At 42.8% G+C, this 24,651-nt stretch overlaps 1 protein-coding gene across 4 annotated transcripts in view; it reads right to left on the bottom strand.

Annotated features, from left to right (window-relative positions):
* Window positions 1–24,651, bottom strand: part of UCK2 (uridine-cytidine kinase 2) — an 85,848-nt gene that overhangs the window by 26,206 nt on the left and 34,991 nt on the right. For all 4 annotated transcript variants that reach the window (XM_068541188.1, XM_068541184.1, XM_068541186.1 and 1 more), the window contains 2 exons: window positions 1,430–1,589; window positions 509–605 (listed from right to left, as the gene is read on the bottom strand). In XM_068541188.1, coding sequence (XP_068397289.1) covers window positions 509–605; window positions 1,430–1,589 — 257 coding nt within the window. The remainder of the gene's footprint in view (window positions 1–508; window positions 606–1,429; window positions 1,590–24,651) is intronic.

Raw genomic sequence — 24,651 nt, 5'->3', positions numbered from 1 at the left:
GCATGAAAATCGACAAATGGAAAGGACAGGTCTGACGTGATTGAGAAGCTCTCTGGTGGGTCTAGTCTTTGGTGACCCCAGTGCCCTCACACCTCCCCACACAGCTCGATCCCAAGTAAACCAGGAGAGCAGAAAGAACAGCTTCCTTTCTTCTTCTTCCTGTTTTTCCTCTACCACACCCCCTTGCGTTTGTTCCAGGAACAACAGCTTGGGCATGTGGATGAGGACGAATGCGCAGTCCCTCACCTGAGTCCAAATTCACAAATCTATCCCTTCAGAGTTAACAGAGCATGATGATCAGGATTGGACTGTTCCAGGAAGCACCTGGATGAATTCCTGACGCCGTGCACCTACAGGCATGCTGATGCCACCGCCCTGTCACTGACAGGCTGCAGTGGGCACTAGGCACATGGGGGCGGCGGGGGTGCGGGCGGGAAGAAGCCTGGAACTTCTGGGATGCTCTGGGGAGCAACAGGTAACAATCCCCAGCCCAGAGCAGCTCACTTACCGGGAATGGGAGACAAAGTCATACACAGGAATCTGGACTGTTTTCCCTTCGGTGATTTCTTTGAGTGTCTTGAAGATGAGTTCATTGTCAAAGGCATCTGAAGGAAATCAAACTATTAAGATGTTTCTTAATTGTAAAATGATTTCTCCTATAATGATGAACAGGGCATCCCTATAAACCTATTATTTCACATATGTGTATCACACTCTAGAGAAGCATCCCCTCCCCGCAAAAAAGCCAGATTTCTACCCAAAGCAGAATGCGAATTCCCTGCATCTCAAACCAAAGTGTATAAATGAGTTCTGAAAAGTGGATTCTTTTTTTTTTTGGCTTGCCATTCCATCTCTGGCCTCAGACATCTCTCTCCTCTCTCTAAATCCAGCATATGATAACCTGGAAAGCATACTCACAACTAGGGGACTGCAGCAGGCATCACACCAAGTTTTGACTTCCACAGTTATAAGAACTCCAAACCAGCTAAAGGGGCAGTGTGCTCATCTGGGACCGTCAGGGCAAAAACCATTCAGGCCGCCATCCTGGACCCTCCACCCCACTCTGCCAGTCGGTGAGTTTAACACACGAGCCATGTACACGCACGTGCTGGGTGCTGGCGGGAGAGTGTGACACAGGCTGCTGAGGATCAGGAGGCGGGAGAACCAGCTGTGTGTGTGTGCTAACCTGTGTCTGGCCCACCTGGAGTAATAGGCTTCTCCAAGAGTCACCCTTGTTCAGACACAGATTCTATCAGTATTTAAGGCGCCAAGCACCAGAGGATGCGTTGCAAAGTGCTTCTTTCCTATAAGCCCCACCGCAACCCCGCAAGGTACCTATCAGTCCTCCATTTTGTGGATGGGAAACAGAGAGGTTAAGCAACTTCTTCAACCAATCCCCCCCCACACGCCCTTCAATGCCCCGACTCACCCGGGTGATCAAAATTGAACTGGCCCTTCAAGGCTTTGGCCTTCTGCTCTGAAGTGAGGACACGGTAGAAGCTATCCTGGCTCAGGATGACCACCTGCTTCTGGTGATAGTCCACCTCATTCTGTCCCAGGAGCTGCACAATCTTAGCACAAACGGAAGACTGTAAGGAGAGAAGGGAACACCACGGAATAAGGGAGGTCCAGTCACTGAGCTGATGTGTGCGCCCTGAGCAAGGGGGCCTTTGGAAGGAAGAACCCCAAGGCTACCATATCTTGGATGATGCAATAGGGGAAGGGAGGAAACGTCTGCTGAGAAGGAATTCAGGGGCCCCGAAAGTCTCTTCCTCTCTTTCCTTAACACAATTTACTACGCTCAGGTATCACAGTGAAGGCAGGGGGAGGAGGGCAGTAATCTCTAACTCCTCTTCCATAAAGCCTTCCCCAAAGCTACTAATAAAAGGTGACACTATTTTATTCTTCCTTGCTTGCACCCTGGGATAGATACACAAAAAAGACAGCAGAAAGTGGGGAAAGGGCACACTGAGGCTGTGCTGATGGGCCAAAGGGCCTCTGGGTCATGAAGTGACTGGGCATTTGCTAGACATCTCACAGCCCCTGCACATCTCTTTATGCCAAAGGAATCTCATAGCAGAGAGCTTGACTGGTTGGCGGTAAGGCCAAGGTCATGGCTTCCATCCTACTTCTGTTTGTTTCTTTTGCTCTGGTCCAGAGCCGTGGACTTCATCGCCCTCACAGTACCCCGGGCAGCCTTGTCACACATGTGTGCCCCTGCTTTTAGAGCTGGAGACATAAACATAACCAATACCTGAAACAACCTAGGGGTATCCCAACTAAGAGTACGGACGCCAGTTCCAGATGAACTCAAACCTACGTGCTTTGTGTTGTGTTGCTAGTAATACACATATCTGACTCCTTTTCTCTCCAGTAACATACGCTCTTTGTAAAAGGAAAATTATAAAACCAAGTGCATTCAAAAGAATGAGATAGTGAAAGATTGTATTTACCAAATAACTCTTTTCTTTTTTTTTTTTCATTTGATACAAAGATTATTTGAAAAATAAGAATGTCTACATTACAAAACCTCTAGAAGCTGTAACTCAAGCCCCCTCTGGAACTGGGTGACCTAATTACAAGCGATGAAAAAATGAGCAGTTAGAGGTTTCTTGGGCTCAGCCTTAGAAGCCTTACTATTGAACTTATTTTACCAACTGATTTTACAGGGAAAAACCAGGAAACTTTTAAAAATTCTTATGAAGAATGTATTTGATTTGTCCAAGCATAAGGAAAACTGGTCATTCCTGTTGTACTAGCAAGTGTAAATTAAAACTATTTTGAATTATACTCCAATAAAGATGTTAAAAAACAAAAACTATTTTGCACAATATGTCCTGTTGTACACGTGGTGAAACACACTGCCATATTATAAGGATCTGTGGGGGAAAAATATTTTGACTCAACTGTTAATTATTAGAAAATTATTTTATGACACTTTTACACATTAACACACAAAAAAGCATTTAAAACTACTTAGGATTTTTGGAACTACAGATGTGCCAAAAGAAAAAAAAAAAAAAAAGAATCACAGGAAGGCATAAAGCTTGCACATGACTTAAACTACATTCAAAAATGAAAATGCTACAACAGAATCAAAGGTTCTATGCAATCAAAACCTCTAAGTTTTTAAACATGTATAGGCCCATAATTTCCTTTTCCTAGCTTCCATCTGCTTCTTACATCACAAGGCTATGAGAGGGCAACGTTTATACCTGCAGCCTTCACTAGTAGATAGAATTCCTTCCAGAAGTCCAAAGAACAGAAATGAAAACAGGGATTCATGGAGCCAGATATATATAATCTATCAGGTTATTCAAATAATGGTATTTTTTTATTTGTAGCTAAAACACATTAAATGTGTGTTTTTTTTTACTAAGAATAGTAATCCCACCACTGCCAGGAAAGCATATAAGGAAGTTACACTGCTTAATTTCACAGATAAACCATCATTTCCCTTAACCCAGGCACAACCTAGGACAGAACCTATCCAATGGCCAATAAAACTGGTTAATGAACATACAATAGGTACAATTCTAGAACATCAGTGCTCATTACACTCTCTATCAAGAGTAAAGATGGCTGGGGAATTCCCTGGTGGTCCAGTAGTTAGGACTCAGCGCTTTCACTGCCGGGGCCTGGGTTCGATCCCTGGTCGGGGAACTAAGATCCTGAAAGCCATGTGGCGTGGCCAAAGCAAAGCAAACAAACAAACAAAAAAAGAGAGTAAAGATGGCTGTTTTGTTGGTCCACAGCTGCTTGTCTCAGCTCTATGTTTTCAAGGACTGAGCTGGTGATCGTTCTTTCCACAAACATACCACAACCAACTGCTAACATTTTAACTGATTATTGGTTAGGTGTCAGGCCCTAGGCCAAGTGCTCCATTACAGCTACCCCCAGAAGTCACAAGTGTTACCCTTCACAGATGTGGACACCAAATTAAAGGACTTGGCTACAGTCATACAATCCTGGTTCCTTTCCTCTTCAACTTAAAAGTAGTCAGGGACTTCCCTGGTGGCGCAGTGGTTAAGAATCCGCCTGCCAATGCAGGGGACACGGGTTCGAGCCCTGGTCCAGGAAGATCCCACATGCCATGGATGCAACTAAGCCCGTGTGCCACAACTACTGAGCCTGCTCTCTAGAGCCTGCGAGTCACAACTACTGAGCCCGTGTGCCACAACTACTGAAGCCCGTGTGCCTAGAGCCCGTGCTCCGCAACAAGAGAAGCCACCAAAATGAGAAGCCCGCGTGAACAATGAAGAGTAGTTCCCACTCGCTGCAACTAGAGAAAGCCTACACGCAACAACAAAGACCCAATGCAGCCCAAAATAAATATAAATAAAATAAATAAATTTATTAAAAAAAAAAAAAAGTAGCCAGAAGTGGGGGGTGGGATAAATTAGAAGTTTGGGATTAACATATATACACTATTACATATAAAATAGACAAATGACAAGGATTTACTGTATAGCACAAGCAACTATATATATTCAATATCTTGTAATACCTATAATGGAAAAGAATCTGAAAAATAGATATAGATATATGTATAAGTGAATCACTTTGCTGCACACCTGGAACTAACACGACACTGTAAGTCAACTATGCTTCAAAAGAAAAAAAAAAAAAAAGGTAGTCAGAAGTTCCAAGCAGAAGAAACCCTTTTATCATTCAGGAGATAAACACCACTGCATGAACAAGCAAAGAAACACTTGCCTGTAGGTTAATTTAGATTTTTCTAGTATTTTCTTCTTTCTGGAACTTGTTAAAGCTGGGCCCAAAATATCTAGATAACTGTCAAATTGGGGCGACAGATACTTGGGGAGGGGTTCATTGCTTCTACTGGTTCTTAGGTTTGAATCTTCACACAATCAGGAGGAAGAAGTCCTACAGAGGACGTCTGCAATGAGTGAATGGTTTTTTCCTTACTGAAGGTCCTCCTTTTATGTCTCCTTCACTTTAATTTCCCTTTTCTCTAACCCTACCCTTTTCAAAAGGATGAAATGGAGCTGCAAGGTGTCTTGTTCCCTCAAGAAAGGAAGTAAGTCATTAATGACTAGGGTTTGAGAAGAAGGCAGGCAATCATGAGCTTGTAGAATGCTAAAAATGGGAGACAGCGCAATTGCTGTGGTGAGCTAAGACTTATTAAATAATTATAGTCACAAAACCACAAGTACCATATGATCCCACTCAGGAGGTATGTAGAGTAGCCAAACTCATAGAAACAGAAGGTAGAATGGAGGTTGCCAGGGGCTGGGGGAGGCGGGGTAGTGGGGAGCTGTGTAATGGATATAGTTTCAGTGTTACATGATGAAAAAGTTCTGGAGATTGGGTGTCCAACAATGTGAATATACTTAACACTACTGAAACGTACACTTAAACATGGTTTAAGATGGTAAATTTTATGTTATGTATATTTTACCACAATTAAAAATAATAATTATTATTATAAGAAGAGTCCACATTTAAGGGGCAGTTTCTCGCTATGTGCTGATACTGGGCTCAACATTTTTAAATCATCCCATTTACTTATTACAACCGTGTGTGCTGGCCATTATTATTATACCCACTCTACTTACGGTGAAGCCTGAGGTGAAGTGACTTCCCCAAGTCAAGTGGCAGTGGAGCCAGGATTCCAACGCGAGGAGTCCAACCCCAGAGCCCACCCTCCTTCCAGCTGCACCTCCCAGGCAAACTGGTACCACCCGTGGGGCTGGAGGTAAACTCAGTTTTGCATGGTATCTCCACATGAACCGCGATGTATCCAGAATGTCTTCTGTCCCTGCCACTTCTACTATACTATTTTAAAAGAAGAGGGGGTGGGGTACAGGACACACAGCCACAAGCCAGCTGGGGTTGCTGTCTGAATACAAAGTTAAGATCAATGAGGTTAGCTTTAGAAAAGGAAAAAAAGAAATCATATGGAAGACTCAGGGAAGGTGATTTACAATTTCTTCACTCCTGTGCCATTTTGAAGATATTATCTCAATTGTTTTACAACAAGATACTATTTTACCTTTTTTTTTTCTTAATGAGAAAACTGAAGCTTAGAGATTTCAATCAAGCTAAATGACTTGCTCAAGGTCATGGAGCCTAATCTCAAGCCACAGATCTTCTAATTGCAAAGGCACAATTCTTTTCACTATTCCAAACTGAAGCAGTTTTGGCATCAGCCCCAATACTCTCTGTAAGTTTACTCCACTTCCAGAGAACAGGGAGGGAACTGGTTAGAAACGTAATTCTGTTTTGTCCCACTGTATCATTAAAGTCAACTTTCATAGAATTTCATGTGACTCAAGGCAGGCAAGTGATATCAAAAAGAAGCTAAAAGTACACACACACACACACACACACGCTCAAGGTATTTGGAACCTAAATTTGGATTATATTCAACAAATCCAGCTGTTAGGAGCCAGAAATTTGGAGGGCCCGGAAAATTCTCTGAAGAAAAATCTGTAGGACTAAATCTCACAAACAACTACAGTGATGGAGAACAACTCACAGTGACTTTAAGATTCTTTCCCACATTGTAATTCCAAGAACATGTCAACACTGGACTTCATCATTAGGCCAGTCCACCAGATGTGCTAACCAATATGGCGGACTCCCTTCTCGGGGACACTTCCCATTCATTCGAGAAGACCCAGGAGCAGTCAGTCAACAGCCAATCAACAGGCCCTTCAAGCTAGCGGTTTCCAACAGGGCAGCTGGTGAGTCTGCACAGGTTCCCATATTGCTATAGGAAGTACAGCAATTCTCTAAACTGATTCTCACGTAGGAGGTGGCTCAGACAGCCTAGACACCACCTTAGTGTGCCATTTCTAGCGTGTGTGTGTCTTCTAAGATCTTCCTTAAGATCCTCTTGTCCAATCCCAATATTGCCAAATGAGGAAAACAAACGGAACAAACAGAGCAAATGAGCTCTGGTGGCCTTTTTGTTGGGTGAACCACCAACCACCCCAACACATAACCTGGATGGAGCCCAAGATGGTCAGCTCAGAGCAACATAGCTCAGCCCTACAGAGGGCTTCAGGCTGGGTGTGTCCCCAGGGGACGGGGTTGGTATTTCTCATGCGCAACCTTACAGAAGAGTACAGGCTGAGGGTTATGCTGCCCAACACGCAAGAATCGCATCAAGCTGTCTGTCCCGCTCAGAGTGAGCTGCTTCATTATCAGAGGGAGCGCTGCTGAGATGGAGGAAAACCTAGCAACCACACAGCACGCAGCTTAAAATAGTCAGCCAGCTCCAGGTGAGGCACCTGACTCATCACTCCCTCCCCACCCTTCAGAATGGGTTGTGGGCATCAGTTAACACCTGCCCTGAAGGCACCACCCAGCAGCTAAGAGTGCAAGAAGGCCAGATGCTTAGCCTCCTCAGGCAGGAAGACCCCATCTAACTCCGTCACTCTGGGACTGTGTACAAGTCACCTCGATAACTCTTAAAAGCAACTTTCCCTGTCACTATCATCAAGTAAGAAACACACCGCTGGAACCTCCCTGGTGGTGCAGTGGTTAAGAATCTGCCTGCCAATGCAGGGGACACGGGTTTGATCCCTGGTCCGGGAAGATCCCACATGCCGCGGAGCAACTAAGCCCGTGCGCCACAACTACTGAGCCTGCGCTCTAGAGCCCACGAGCCACAACTACTGAAGCCCGTGCGCCTAGAGTCCGTGCTCTGTAACGAGAGAAGCCACCGCAATGAGAAGTCTGCACACTGCAATGAAGACCCAACACAGCCAAAAATAAATTAAGTTTAAAAAAAAAAAAGAAAAAGAAAAAAGAAACACACCACTAACTTATATGGTGCTCAGCACGGCCCCCAGACATTACATCACACCTTTGGGGGCTGGGGTTGCTCCCCATGTAGCTCAGAAGCTCTAATGTACAAGTATGAGAAAACCAAAACCCCAGTAATTTGCCCTGAGACAGAACAGAGCTCAAATCTGCTGACTCAATTCCTGGTCAAGCCAACTATATGGAAGCAATAGGCAGGTGTCACTCAATGCTTCCCTGGGAATATCGGTAAGGCCAACCAGCCTTGGGTCCATAGATGACCCCAGAACCCATGCACTGCTAAATGGGTTCTCCTAGCTACAACTACAATACCACCACCACATACACATACACACACAAATAAATAAGATCTAAATCAGAAACTCACTAAGTTGTTATGTGATAAAAAGGGTCTTAGACATCAAGAGGTGGCCACAGATCAGTTCAATCACTAAGAGGCATTGGTGAGCATAGCTGCCTTACAGTAACTAAGAGCTCCTGGAACACAGGAACCAGTTACGACTCAGCTTTTATTCCCAGGGCCTGGCAGGCCTTGGCACCTGGGGGGCTCACTCAAATGTAGTTAAATGGATGACCACAGGAAATGTCTGAATTGACGGCCCAACAGTTTTCTTTTTCCTTCAGACCTGGAATTTCAAAAATATAGTTTGCCCTGCTCATCCTTAACATCAGCCTTGATTCCATCCTAAAACATATCACATACTCAGGTAGAGAGACAACTAGTTGTGTACCCAAATCTTAGCCCCCGAGTTTTAGCTGCGCACATGACTACATTTCCCAGCCTCCCTTACAGCCTGTGACTGTACTAAGTTCTGACCAATTAGACCAATTGTGAAATGGAAGCTTCTAGAATCTCCTAAAAGGATAAGGGTCCCCCTTTTGACTCTCTCTTTCCTGTTGGCTGGAATGAAGACTTGATTGCTGGAGCTCAAGTGGCCACACTGTAGGATTGATATCATGCTAACTAAGGGTAGTGAAGCAGCTAAATAAAGGAGCCACAGACTCAAAGGATCATGGAACTAAGATAGGAATGAGGTAAATTATCTTGTTTAAACCCTGTTGTTTGAAGTTTTCTGTCTCTTTCAACTTAAATAATCCTAATGTAAACACCCACATGCCCAGTATACCTTAGTGTAAATGTCCTCTTGAAAGCTGCAGCAATTCTCCTGTCCTGGGCCAAGAGTCTGCCTTATTCATCACAGGCGCCACAAGCATCCCCTCAGACAAGTAATTTCTTTGTGAGTTTTAAAAGGTGAGGTGAGGAGCATTTTGCCTGGACCAATGTTCCCAGACTACTGCGCACCTCTCTGCCACCTGCCAGTCTCTTTCTCTGTATTTACCCTGATGTGTCAGAGTGGAGTTAAACATCCTCCTCATCTTTTAGCACATTACTTGTGCTGCAGGCCAAGCACTCCATAGAGGAAGCTGCAGCTGGGAGGGGGGAAACCAGATTATAAACAGTACTAGATGAAAACGCCCCACAATGGAAGCTCTCACCTGTGTGTGTGTGTGTGTGTGTGTGTGTGTGTGTTTAAATTGGAGTATTAATTGCTTTACGATGTTGTATTAGTTTCTGCTGTACAACAAAATGAATCAGCTATATGTATACATATGTCCTCTCCCTCTTGGACCCCCCTCCCCCGCCGCATCCCACCCATCTAGGTCATCACAGAGCACAGTTTTAATTCCTGATCCGTGTTGGTACTGCAAAGGTAGTCCAGCCTAGAAAATCCCAGGTATTAGCCTGCAGCTGAGAAAAATTCTAGCTGATCAACAGTCACCAATATAAACATATTCCCAGGACTTTTCAGTGAATTGTCCATCTAAGCTCTATTCCTAGCAAAGACATTTAAAATAATTCACTTCTGGGTTTGTAAAATTACCTAGTTGGCTCTGTTCTCTTTGGAGTCACGAGCCCCTGCAGAGAAACCCCCTCAAAGAACACTCACTCATGAAATTAAACTTGTTTAGAATCAACTGAGGGATGATGAACAATAGCTAACAAACAGACGCCAGGAACTGTTCTAAGGACTTTACATTTACTACGTTATTTAATCCTCAAACCAACTCTATGAGGTGCGTGGTCTTACTGTGCCCATCTTACATACAGGAAATGGAGGTACAGAGGTAGATTAAGTGACTTGGCCCAAGATCACACAGCGAGAGAGCAGCTGAGCCGGTCTTCACATTCAGGCAGGCTGGCTTCAGGACGCCGGCTCTTAACAACCACACACACTGCCTGCCTTGCCACTGCATCAGAAGGGGACAGAAACCTCTTCTCTTCCCGAGATCCACAGTGACCCTACAACACAGGTGCAGTGTCCACAACAAAAAATACAGGAGCTGCCAGGAACAGAACACTTTCAGCATGGCTCTGTAATTTCCTCCCCTCGGGCTCCAAAGCACAGGCTTGCTGGACTTCCTTAGAAGTTAGTTTTCCTGAGAAATATTTTACTAGGAAAAGAGTAAGACAAGTCACTTCTGATCTCCCACTTTGTTGTATACTTGAAACTAACACAACACTGTAAAATAACTATACTTCAGTTAAAAAAACTCAGGCAAAACATCAGGCAAGGGGCTTCCCTGGTGGCGCAGTTGTTAAGAATCCGCCTGCCAATGCAGGGGACACGGGTTCGAGCCTTGGTCCCGGAAGATCCCACATGCCGTGGAGCAGCTGGGCCCGTGAGCCACAACTACTGAGCCTGCGCGTCTGGAGCCTGTGCTCCACAACGAGAGGCCGCGATAGTGAGAGGCCCGCGCACCACGATGAAGAGTCGCCCCCGCTTGCCGCAACTAGAGAAAGCCCTCGCACAGAAACGAAGACCCAACACAGCCATAAATAAATAAATAAATAAAATTTAAAAAGAGATAAGCAAAACATTCTCTCTATAAATTTGATCTTTAAAAAAAAAACATCAGGCAAGACAGGACTGTGCTTGTGCTCAAGTGGCGATGCAGGCCTCACCACCGGGTTACAATTATTCGGTATAAAACAATGATTGATTTCAGCCTCCTCTTGCTGATTCTGAGCCTGAATATGGAATCTGTGGACACTTCTTTGTATTCCCCACAGGACAAACACAAAAGGCACCACCACCACTCTCCCCACTCCTAAAAAAATGGAATGCATCTAGGCTTATTGCTAGCTTCGATGAATTTGCTCCTTATGAAGCCCTCTGCAAAAGGTAGAAGCAAGAGGAGGCATGCTGGAGGGTCAATTCTCACTGCCTCATGGGTGCAAGTGAGGCTGGATCTCTTTCCTTCCCCTTTTACTTGAGGGGCAGGAGGCAAGCTGAGATGGTAAAACCTAGCCAACCGAACCCCCTGTCCGAGGAAAAGCTGAGCACGTCTCTTTGGACGAGGGGTGCCAAAGCCCACCCACTTCGTACAGTTTGGCTTACGAAGCAAGGATAATATGCCTATTACAGAAATTATGGCCCAGGACTTGAAGTCCTTCTGGAGAGAGGCACAAAAAAGAAAGCTGACTCCCCCCTGTTTTTAAAAAATGAATGGATAAAAAGGCGAGGACAATGTGCCAGTTGGATCCTTGGCTGAATCTTTGCAAATTGAAGGCCACACATGGGTAAACGTTTAACGTGGACTAAACAGCACAAGACTGCTTTGTTGTACAAAGCATATTTGAGTTAACTCTTCCTTTCCAGTAATCCTTATCCAAATTGTGGAAAACCAGAAGTTAGACTATCTGGCGGTCAAAAGATTTTTTTTTTTTTTTTTTTAATTTTCTCTTTAGGGTTCCTCTAGCACCTGCGTCTAACTGCAGCACAGCAGGGAGAGGAAACCAAAAGCGTGAGCCACGCACCCACTTCTCCTTCCTTTTGGAAAGTCTCTTTCACTGTCCTTGAAAACCAAACTTCCCACTTATTCCTCATAGTGTCTGAAGAAAGGGGTTCAAATCCTCTATTAAGAGATTCAATTGCCTCAAGTTATCCCTTCCAGATTTTGATGGATTCATCATTCATCAACTACCTCCTTGGACCCCAAACTCCTCTGGAATCCAAAAATAAATAAATAAAAGAATTCCCAAAGCTACACACCATGTTACTCTACAAAGTATGGTGAGTTTACCACAATGTAAATCATCATAAGTCATCAGGGCTAATCTACTGTTGGCAGATAAGAGGCGTTAAAGCACATATCCTTTGCAGAGAATGATTTTCTTTTATTAATTTGTGAAACTGAAGCAACTGTCAGTAGACACAGGCCAAACTTTTGTTTTAGACTCACACAAATAAGTCCACTTGCTTGACAGAGGAAGGACAGTCTTTTCCAGAAATAGTGCTGGACCAACTGGACATTTATTGGCAAAAAAAATGAACCTTGACCTAAACCTCATACCTGATATACAAATTAACTCAAAACGTATCACGGGCTTATGTAAAACAGAAAACTTATTAGGGGGAATTCCCTGATGGTTCAGTGGTTAAGACTTGGTGCTTTCACTGCCAGGGCCCAGGTTCAATCCCTGGTGGGGGAACTAAGATCCTGCAAGCCACGTGGCACAGCCAAAAAAAGAAAGTCTTCAGGATCTAGTGCTTGGCAAAGATTTCTTAGACTTGACACCATAAGCATGACCCATAAAAGGGAAAGCTGATAAACTGAATTTTGTCAAAAGTAAACTTGGCTCTGTGAAACCTCTCTCTTAAGGGGATGAAAAGACAAGCTACAGACTGGGAGAAAAATACTCACAAAGCACATATCAAACAAAAGACTAGTATCTTATATAAAAAATTCTCAAAATTCAACAGTAAAATACAAACACTCCTACTAGAACATGGGCAAAAGACATGAAGAAGCATTTCACCCAAGAGGGTATAGAGATGGCAAATACGCACATGAAAAGATGCTCAATATCATTTAGCCGTTAGGGAAATGTAAATTTAAACCAGGATGACATTTCACTACATACCTATCAGCGCAGCTAAAATAAAAAATAGTGACCACACCAAATGTTGGTGACGGGAAGGAAAGCGACCACTCATACGCTGCTGGTAGACGTGTAAATGGCTCACATCCTCAGGAAAACAATTCGGCACTTTAAAAACTAAACGTGCAACTACGATATGATCCTGCAATTGTACTCCTTCCTGGGCATTTATATAGCCCAGAGAAATGAAAACATGTTCACACAGAGGCTTGTACGCATATGTTCACAGAAGCTTTAGTCATAATAGCCAGAAACTGGAAATCACCCAGAAGTTCTCCAGTGGGTGAATGCTTAAACAAACTGGTGACATACACCAAGGAGCACCAGTGAGCAATGAAAACGAATGAACTCCTACCTACCTGTAGGAATCTCCAGAGAATTATGCTAAAGGCGCGGGGGAGGGGGGGTAATGTATGATTCCATTTATGTAACATTCTAGCAATGACAAAATGATGGAAATGCAGAAGAGGTTACTGGTTGACAGAGATGAGGGACGATGGGGGATCGCAGTGGTGGGAGAAGGCAGGGGTGGCTAATAAAGGGCAACATGAAGGAGGGGTCCTGTGGTGATGAAATGTTCTATATCTTCACTTTATTGAGGTCAGTGCCCTGTAAGATATTACCATTGGGGAAACTGAGTAAAGGGTACATGGGATCTCTCTGCTTTATTTCTTACAACTGTATGTGAATCTACAATTATCTCCCAAAAAAGTTTATCTAAAAAAAAGATCAATGACCATCCAACTTTTGTGATTCAACTTCTGTCGTGGGTTGAATTGTGGCCCCCCAAAAAGATATGACCATGTCCTACACCCTGGAACCTCAGAATGTGACCTTATTTGGCATAAAGGTCTTTGCAAATGTAACTAAGTTTGAGGGTCTCGAGATGAGACCATCCTTGGAATGGATGGGCCCTAAACCCAATGACAAGTGTCCTTGTAGGAAACAGAAAAGGAGGAAATACAGAGACATGAGGGAACACCACGTGAAGATGAAGGCAGAGATTGGAGTGATGTATCTATAAGCCAAGGAACTCCACCAGAAGCTAGGACAGGAGCACAGAACAGATTCTCTTTCAGAGCCTTCGGAAGAAACCAATGCTGCCGAACATCTACATTTTGGACTTCTGGCCTCCAGAAATGTAAGAGAATAAATTTCTGTTGTTTTAAGCCACCAAGTTTGTGACAATTTGTTACTGCAGCCCTAGAAAGCTCATACACCTGTCATTTTTCAATGGGTGAGTTCAATTACTCTCGTTTTTTAAATCACAGAGAATATGAGCACGTTCTTCAACTTCTATTAATGTATACTCTTGGACACAATTTTTTTTTCTTCTTCCAAAGGATATATTCCATAAGGATATGTATCATTTCATTCTATAATCTTTTCCTGCAGAATTTTTCCTGATGTTTTCCATTTGCTCTAAGTGTAAACTATTACTAGCTGGCATATAGGAGTGTCACCTTCATCAAATATTCTGGTTAATAATTATCATACATGCTAAAGAGACTCAACCAATTTTTAAAGATTTCAACTACACTCAAAAGAAACTAGACTGAGCACTAGGCTAAATCTACTGTTTCCTTGGTAACTAAGAAGTTGCTTTTAGATCCAGCAATGTGCTTCAGGGTCTTCAAAATGAGTACCAATTATTAGGCTGCAGATGTGTAAAAAGTGCCATTTTGTATCGTGATAGAAATGCCCTAAGCTTCTGAGCAAGATAGGTTTAAAAGAAAAAGAAAAAAAAAAAAAAAAAAAAAAGGCCGAGATGGACAAAAACTACCACTTAGTGCAAAGTTCTAAAAGGTGAAAAGTGGGTCCTTTTGAATCAGGCTGAGCACACGGGACCTGGCTTGATTCCTGACTTTACCACACCTACACCAGTTATGTGTCAGACAACTCAACCTCTCAGACCATTAACTGTCCTTGTTGCAAATGGTAGGAATGACAGCCATTCCACAAATGGGCTCTAAGTGTTAACAGGTCAATATATATAAGATAGTGGCTAACACAAAATACATGCTCAATAAAAATTATTCTTGTCTCTAAAACCCCTTAAATTTTCATTTATACAAATATATCCTAGAAACAATCTATTGGGAAACTTTTTATTTTGTAACTCAGCTGAAGACTTCATCCTGATTCATGGCCATTCATTTTATTTTCTTCACATCTATGAAACCGTACAGGACTACGTTCTGTCTCCAGCTCAGAATTCTGTCATTTGTCCCTGCTTCATTGTTAAACCTTGGTGATCTAAAACCTGAGCTGAAATTCTAGGTTGTTGTTGGGTTTTTTGGGGTTTTTTTTGTTTTTTTTATTTTTTTAGTTTTTATCTTGGTTTTTCTACTTACATAATCTCTATTACCCTTTTCAAGGCAGTTAGCTTTTTAAGAGGCAATATCTGAAACACGGTACAAAATCTAAAAGGTATGAAACAGCACAAAGTGTGAAGTCTGCCTTCTTCCCACCCCACATCCCAACCACCTTTCTGACTTTCTTGCAGGTGCTGTTTTCGGTTTTCATGTACATCCTTTGAGAGGCGGTCACTGCATATAAAAAACAGAAGTGTGTGCAAACTTTTCAAACAAACACTAACACAATGCTGTACCTTCATTCACTCATATATTTTGAAGATTTTCTCATCAGTGCATTTAAGACCTCTTCCTTTACAAGTGCATACATTCCATTGTATGAATGGAACCGCAGCTAGTCTTCCACTGATAAACATTTCAGTCGTGCCCACCTTTTTCTAAAACAAGCATCATGTATGGGCAAATGTATACACCTGTCAGATACATTTCTAGTAGTGGATCTGCTAGGGCAAAGAATCTGTATTTTTTAAAATTTCCATACATAAGCCCAGATATCCCCCAGCATCAGTGATTTACATACATCTATTTCCTCATACTCTTAGTATCTAACTTAATGTTATCTACCTATTTAATTTACGTTTCCATTTTAGGTGAGGCTAAACATCTTTTATATGCCTAAAAGCCTTTGTTTTTCTTTTTCTGAAACCAGTCTGTTGATATCCTATCCTCACTTCTCTGTTGAGTTACTGATCTTTTCTTTATTGAAAAGCTCTTGATATCCATTAAGAAAACTGACCATTTCTCATTTGTATTACAAATATCCTTTCCAGTGAACTTTTACCCTTAAAAAAGGGTTGTTTCCTGAAGAAAATTTTTATTTGTGTAGTTAAATTGATTAACTTCGTAATGCTTTTATCATGTTGTATTTTAAAAAGACTTCCTCATGCAGAAATTTATAATCAATTCCCCCGAGTTTTCTTCTTCTTAGGGACCCTTTCTTGGCCTTCAACTCCCAAGATCCCAACCAGATCAAAGGAGGACCACAAGAGGGCACCAATCCAGAGGCTCTCTGAACCCTGAACCTACAGGCCAGACACCCAGGGAGCACCGAGGGCAAAAAACTGAAAGGAAATGAGATCTAACAGAGTGGGTTGTAAGGAACTTCCTGTGCACATGCAAAGAGTTACAGAAAAAACTGCTGCTGTGTCCCTCTGGAATTCATCCGGAAAGAGACACAGGATCTGCTTTCAACCCTCTGGTCCACAGCTGCACACATGTTGAGATCAGACTTGTGTTGTGGCACCACTTTTAGGGGAGAAATCTGCAGCAGGTTTAGAGTCCATCACAGATGAAGGCCATGTGCAAAGTTATCTTTCTTTCAAACAAGGTAATATCTTCCCACCAGCATGAAACCCTGTTTCTTCTCTACCGTGACAAATAGCTAAAGTAAGTGCACACATCCCCACTGAAAAACCCCCCACAAACTAAAGACTAACGGGGAATTCCAGTCCAAACAAGCCTCCTATAAAGAATACATATATAACGAAAGATAACAGATTAAGAAGCACATTATATACCATGTGTTTCTCATCTTACCTTGATAATGTCCTTCTCTTTCCCCCCTTCTCACTTGAAATGGCTCCTGCAGATTCCCAGACTTGTGTTGTGGGAATTCCCAGACTTGTGCTGCACAGGAAGTACCCACAGGGAAGCTTCCTGCAGTGTGCTGTCTCTCCATAATGCAGTGAGAGGCTTGAATCTCTTCCTCCTATATCAGTCAAACAGAACCCTCTTGCCAGAGACTGTGGCTCAGTAACTCCTGTGAGTGGCAGCTAAGCATCTTCTTTCATAAATTAAAGTTATCTTTCAACATATTGTATTAGGAAAACTGAATATCCACAGGAAGGGAGGGAGGGAGGAAGGAAGGAAGGAAGGAAGAGGGAGGGAGGAAGGAAGGAAGGAAGGAAGGAAGGGAAGGAGGGAGGAAGAGGGAGGGAGGGAGGGAAGGAAGGAAAAGGAGGAGGAAAGAGGGAGGGAGGGAAGGAAGGAAGAGGAGGGAGGGAGGAAGGAAGGAAGGAAGAGGGAGGGAGGGAGGGAGGGAGGGAAGGGAAAAAAGAACTGGAACCATACCTTATACAATATACAAAAATTAACTCTAAATGGACCAAAGGCCTAAACGTAAGATTTGAAACCACAAAACTCTTAGAAGAAAACACAGGAGGAAAGCATCATGATGTTGGATTTGGCAATTATTTTTTGTTTGGATATGAAACCAAAGGCACAGGCAACAAGAGAAAAAAATAAGATGGACCTCATCAAAAGTAAAACCTTTTGACCATCAAAGGACACTATGAACAGAGTAAAAAAGCAACCTAAGGAATGGGAGAAAATATTTTCAAATCATATATCTGATAAGGGATTGGTACCCAGAATACACAAAGAACTCTTACAATGACAACAACAAAAAAAAACAGATTAAAACATGATCAAGACTTGAGCAGACACTTCTTCTAAGAATATATGAGTGGCCGATAAGCACATGAAAAGATGCTCAACATCACTAATCATTAGGGAAATGAAAACCAATACCACAGTGAGATACCTCTTCACATCCATTAGGATGGCTATTAGCAGAAGAAAATAACAAGTGATGGCAAGGATATAGAGAAACTGGAAACCTGTGCACTGCTGGTGGGACTGTAAAATGGTGCAACCACTGTGGAAGACAGTACAGTGATTCCTCAAAACACTAAACATAGAATTACCATAAGCTCCAACAATTCCAGTTCTAGATACATACCCAAAAGAACTGAAAGAAAGGAACAGATATTTGTACACCCATGTTCAAAGCAGCATTATTCACAATAGCCAAAAGATGGAAGCAGTCCAAGTGTCTACTGATGGATGAATGGATAAACAAAATGTGGTATATAACCATACAATGGAATAGCTATTCACCCTTAAAAAGGAAGCAAATTTTGACACACGCTACAACATGGATGAAACTTAATTCCTGGAAGAATTAAGCCAAATGAAATAAGCCAATCACAAAAGGATAAATACTGTATGATTTGCTTATGAGGTACCTAGAATAATCAAATTCACAGAGACAGAAAGTAGAATGGTGGTTTCCAGGGGCTGGGGGGAGAGGGAAATGAGGAGTCATTGTTTAACAAGTACAGAGTTTTAAGTTGGAGAAGATGGAAAAGTTCTGGAGATGAATGATGGTAAATACATTCACAACAATTTAATGCCGTAGAACTGTACACTTCAAAATGGTTCAAACGGTAAATTTTATGTTATGTGTATTTTGCCGCAATAAAAACTTATCTATTATTTATATTACTAACCTTGTATCACCAAACTAGGGACAAGGGTCTGATCTCATTCATCTTTGTACACCTGTCCCAGTGCCAAGCCCTCAATAAAAGTATACTGAGCCAAAGTCACATTTCTCATGTAGAGTCTAAAACCAAGATGTCTTCCAGCTTCAGGTTCAGAGTACTGAAAAGCAGCCCCTGAAGCCATGATTTGGGGGGAGGGGCGAGACACACACCATGTCTTGTAACCCTTTTCTCAGTTATAGAAATCAATTCTCTCATTAACAAATACTTAACAAAAAAAATTTTTAAATCAATAGTTTGCATTACTAGTTACCAACTTCAAGCCAAGCTCTTAAAAGGTGCTTACTTCCTGGTATATGCCAAAAACACAGCATATACTCTAATCTCTCAGAGTTAACTTCCTCTTCCAAGAAGACTTAAAAGATTGCTCCTTGAAAGTATCTTTGCTCCCCCCTCCTCCTCCTTTTCTTCCTCTCCCTACTCCCCACACTGGCCAACCACTCAGTTTTCTGCAGCCCTTCTTCCGTTTCCAGCCACACACCAACTAACTGCTAAGAAGAAAGCCCAGGTTAGCGAAAAGAGAATTAGATCAGGCTTGGTCTCACACCTACACGGAAGCAAGAATCCTGACGTGAGTCCTGCCATCACTGGTGGAAGTCAAGTCTGACCACAAGCGTGCTCTGTGATTAGTTATCACGGCTGTGGTCACCCTAGTTAACCACCCCCTGGCTTTTCCAAGCTCTCTCATGGGGTCCTCGGCTATGATGGGAGGTCTGCTCCTTTCAGATCACCTCTACTGTCTTCTCATGGTGGACACTCTGAAATGGAATGAACAGTCAGTGGCTCGCTTTTGTACGAGAGAGGGTTTTTTAAAAAAAGAAAAAAAAAAGACAATCTAGTGTGTACATGTCAATCTCAAACTCCCAATCTATCCCTCCCCCACCGGAACCTTAAGTTCTTTCTCTAATCTGTGAGTCTGTTTCTGTTTTGTAAATAAGTTCATTTTTATCATTTTTTTTAGATTCCACATAGAGCCATATCATATGATATTTGTCTTTTGTCTGTCTGACTTGACTTCACTTAGTATGATAATCCTTCTATATTTAAAATAGGTAACCAACAAGGACCTACTGTATAGCACAGGGAACTCTGCTCAATATTCTCTAACAACCTAAATGGGAAAAGAATTTGAGAAAGAATAGATACATGTATATTAAATAAATAAACAGATAGATAAAGGCAATATAATATAGGTCTCTCTTTTTACATGAAAAAATAAGGAATATATAAATAGGGCTGAGTTTTCGAGAAGGAACTCACCCCGCCCCACCCCCAAAAGAAGCAAGAGCAAAAAATGCTAGGAACAATCGGTTTTCTCGTTTTTTCTTCTACGGCTCTCACTGCTGCGCTCACCACGCCTGCTGCAGAGGGTGGGGGAGACCCTTACTGCATTGCCGCCCTGGCGACACACTGCATCTGGGGCCCAGCTGTCCTGGGAAACTACTCACAATGCTGCCAATGGCATGCACAGGGTGGGGGAGACCCTTACTGCATTGCCGCCCTGGCGACACACTGCACCTGGGGCCCAGCTGTCCTGGGAAACTACTCACAATGCTGCCAATGGCATGCACCGAGGATTTTGTTCCCGGCTTGGCAAGAGCATGAAAAACGTTCATCCTTTTAACCTATAATTAGACTTCTAGGAATTTATTCTAAGGAAATAATTAAAGAGGAACAAAAAATTGATGAAGATGTTCACCAATGCAAAAAAGTTAATGACAACCTACTTAGTCAACAATGAGGGGAGTGGGTTTGTTAAATAAATTCTTGTACATTGCACATAAAATATAACACAGGTACCAGGCCATGTTTGCAAAACAATTTTGGTAATATGGGAAAATGCTCAGGATGTATTAAGTTTTTAAAAGCTATGTTTTTCTCAGTTTTGTCCAAAAGCAAAATAAGGTCCATGGATGTATATATATTACAGTTCAGAAAGAAATTTAATAATTTTAACAATGGTTAGGTCTGGGTGAAGCAAGTATAAATCATTTTTCTTCCTCCTTATACTATTTTACTTATTTTTTACACACCAAATGATAAAGTTCAAACAGAAAGAGGTCCAATCCAAAACCCCATACACAAGATGCTGATACCCATACAAATAATAAAATGACATTTGTTTCTGAAATGTTATTTTTAAAAATCAGTCTATTTATTTTAAAAAGACTGCTAAGAGGAAAAGCTGTGCACTCTGGTAAGGTTTACAACCCATTATCATTAGGACAGGTAGAGATGGAAAAAATTCTGTGGTTTCCTATTCTCAGTTGGCACCCTGAGTCTGACCATTACAAAAGAACAAAGAATGCGCAAAAACAGGTGGCAGATCCAGGACCCTGATATGAAGGGTCACTTACCTAGTTGTTGGAAAAATAAGGGGGCAACTATTAAAAAATAAATGACATGACTTTTTATAATACATGTAAGGTGATTGCCGTATTTCACAAAGACATAATGTAACTGATATATACCATATGTGCTTTCTATAGACATTGCAGACAACTTAATTCTTTATTACAGACAAACCAGTTTGCAAACCAGCAATTAGGAAGCACTAGATCATCTCTATGACTCTACTACTAATATTCTGAATTTCTAAACACCCTGTTGGAAGTTATTCAGGCTCAACCATACTACAGTCAAGTCCAAAACTAATTTCGAGCATGCTTTTTTAGCATCTGGTTCCAGTGACTCCCCTTTAACCCACAGAAGGTCCTGACTTGAAAAGAATGTTTCCTTCTTTACAAAATACCCTACAAGCAGTCCCCAACTTACAAACACACTGCCACCCAAAAGTTCACTGGCTGTGCAAAAATGGAACACATTTTTCCACATAAATGAGTGAGGATTAGGTTCCCAGCATAGCTTCTAATGTCATTTAACCCATACTGACGATCAGTCTACAAAACAAGAGAAAGCAATACTGCTGCATTGCTAAAATTTAAGTAGAAAAGAACACCAGTACAACTGAGTAAATGCTGCTGCTTGAGGACATAGACCTATGCTTCTAAAGCTTTTTTCTTCATGCTACTCACAGAAAATGGCCAGCGTGGCTGGTTCTTCAACACATAACCCGTCCACCATCTCTCCGGAGGTCTCTACTCCAAACCTCTTGGCCTCACTAGTTTTCTGTGTCTCCAGAGACGAGCCCTCAAGTGCATAAATCCCCCTTAGGGTCAACCTGCAAAGCACATCTTTAGCATAGCTGGGAACCAGGCACAGGAGAAGGCAGCAGCCTCTAAATGGAGGTCTCAATAGCTGTGCATCTGTTGTCTTGGGGCCCAAAGGCTCACACATAATTACATGTTTCCTAAGTTCCAGATCTGGCTGGGGGCAGTTGGGAACCAGACAGTAAAATTATCACTAAGTAGCCAAATGCCTAGCAAGGTCCCTGATTTAGATAAAGCTCTACTTTTTCTACACAGGGAGATCCTCAATTATAGGTTACTCCTTATTTTTGCCCACAAATCTAAGAAGCTTCCCTTCCAGATTTCAAGTCAAAGGGACACTAACTAACAGTAATTGTTGAGTGCCTCTGTGTGGCACTATTTTATTCTCATTTAAGGGTCTAAGTGTCTTGTCAAGGCCACTCAGCAATGACATCGGACCTGTGACCTGAAACTAGACCCCACCTGGTGGATCTGATGTCCTTGGAGGCAGAGTCAATGCCAGGAGTCAGCAGCCAGCAACAGGTTGAGTGCACTATTATGGTAAGAAAAACAAAAAAACAAAAAAAAACAAAAGCTGACACAAGTCTCAGACTGCAGCAGCTCCATTCACTAATTGCTCCCTGCGGAAACAAAGGGGTGCTTGGGATGTTTTTCGATCACTTCTCCCTAAAATTAAGTTTTCCCAAGTGTTGGTACTTAAAGGGGACTCTCTGAAATGTGCCACCCTCGAGGTTCCGGGGGGCAGGGTTGGGGGCGGGGGTGTTGGGGTTTTTACTCCCCAGGACCTCACACTTCCAGGCATCTCAGGTCGCCATTCCCTGAGCAGCAGAGATGTGGCCAGACTACAACCCTACGGATGCTTTCTGATGCGGATGCGGCCCTGTCCTGGCCCTGGCTGCCTTAGCAAGGGCAACCTCACGCTTCCCTGAGTGTTTTTGAAGCAGCAGGAAGAGACACTTCAGAGCACAGGTGACAGGATTAGCTTCCGAGAATAGTACCATCTGAGACCACTCAAAAGGAAGGGAAAATAGAAAATGAGACTGTGCATAGGAATAAAGAGACCAAAGAGAGCACATACCTGGGGACTTGAATGTTTTCAGTCAAGTATTTAGTAAGGATTTCTACCAAGGCTCCTAAGAGGACTGATGGCTTCCTTTTCAATAAGCAAGGACTTCCAAGTGGGACTCATTAAAGAATAAAAAAAAAAAAAAAATGATGAGGGTCTCCTGTCAGAACGCCTCTCTCCCGAGGGTCACCCAATAATTATCAATCAGTTTACTGAAAATGATAATATAATTTACTGAAACTTAAAAGTGGCTTCATGAAATTGGCATGTATTCCCCTGGAGGCAGAAGAGCATGGTGAAGACAAAACAGGCTTGCATTACACAGATCTGTGCTTGAATCCGGATGTGGATGGGTGACCTTGGGCAAAGTGATTCACCTCCTTTAGCCTCAGTTCCTTCATCCACAGGATGGCCAGGTAGGGGACACCTATCTTATAGGAATGTACAAGCATTCAATAAACCAGAGCTAATTCATTTTACTGGTGCTAAGACGCAAATTATATTTGACAAGTTGTTTTCTTTTCTTTTTCAAAACAAAAAGCAGTTTCAAGCACTTACTTATGCCTGGTAAAGTATGGGGCATTTATGGAAAATCGTGTAGACTTAATCCCTACTCTCTTGGAGTTTATCATCACAATCCCAAGGACACTAACAAACAAGGGATAGTAGATTAGATATTAGATAAGATGAAGAATTTACTCTGTATAAACGTCACGCATAATTGCAGGGAGGTGAGCTAGAGTCCTGCGGTCATAGTACTCTCTTTTAAACAACAGTGAAAAGACTTCAACAGAGAAAAAGGCAGCTCAATGGTGGTGGTGTTGCAGCCTTAGCAACAACTTCAAGGAAGGAGGGGGACAAAGGTGGGGGAAAAGAACAACTAAGAAGTGGATCCTGGACTTCCTTGGTGGCGCCGTGGTTAAGAATCCGCTTGCCAATGCAGGGGACACAGGTTCGAGCCCTGGTCCGGGAAGATCTCACATGCCGCAAAGCAACCAAGCCGATGCACCACAGCTACTGAGCCTGTGCTCTAGAGCCCCCGCGCCACAACTACTGAGCCCACGTGCCATAACTACTGAAGCCCGTGTGCCTACAGCCTGCGCACCGCAACGAAGAGTAGCCCCTGCTAGCCACAACTAGAGAAAGCCCGCACACAGCAACGAAGACCAACACAGCCAAAAAATTAATTAATTAATTAAAAAAAAAAGTTTAATAAAAAAGAAGTGGATCCTAAAAGGCAGGTAGTTAACACTGGAAACAGGGCAAACATCTCAAACCTGCCCTGCAGCGCACCAGGCATGCTTGGAGTTAAGGTACAGATGGGCTTCAGATGAAAGGTCCAGATGAAAGTCCAGAGCTCCCACAGGACGGGAGGGGTCTTTCCTACTGCAAATGCGATGGTGATGTGAGCTGATTCGAAGCTGGGAGCGATGAATACAGACAGCCCCGGCACACAGCAACCTACAAGGAGGCTGGGGAAAGGGGGAGGGCACTGCAGTGGGATGGGAGGGCTACTGTCAAGGGGAGGCAAGGTGGGCAGGGAGGGCGGAGTGTTCACCAGAGAGGGTGAGGGACCCTCCCCGGGATTCGAGTTTGGGAAGGGACTTTCTCTTCACTCCAGTTGAGCCTGCTAACAGGGTGATGTTTGGGTCTGAAATGCAGGGGAAGGTTTATATACATAAATTTATATAGATTTTATTACAGTCCTCCATTCCCTGTGTCATAAATGTCACCACCCAGTGAACTGTCTTATCTTTCTCAGTCTTCAAATCAAATGGCAGGGAGTCAGCACCAGTATCACCTGTAAATCTGTAGAATGGGATTTGAAATGGGACAACTGCCAGTTCAGTAGATTCTGTGACATGTCCAGACACTTCTGCTGCAAGGCCTGGTATAACCCTCCTGGACTCAGCCTTTCCCTCCAGGGACAAGTTCCCAGGCCTATCAGAGCAGCTGC

This window comes from Eschrichtius robustus, chromosome 3, assembly GCF_028021215.1.
Source record: "Eschrichtius robustus isolate mEscRob2 chromosome 3, mEscRob2.pri, whole genome shotgun sequence".
Classification (NCBI taxonomy): domain Eukaryota; kingdom Metazoa; phylum Chordata; class Mammalia; order Artiodactyla; family Eschrichtiidae; genus Eschrichtius; species Eschrichtius robustus.
Note: the sequence above shows the minus strand (reverse complement) of the source record. Positions and strands in the feature narration are given on the sequence as shown.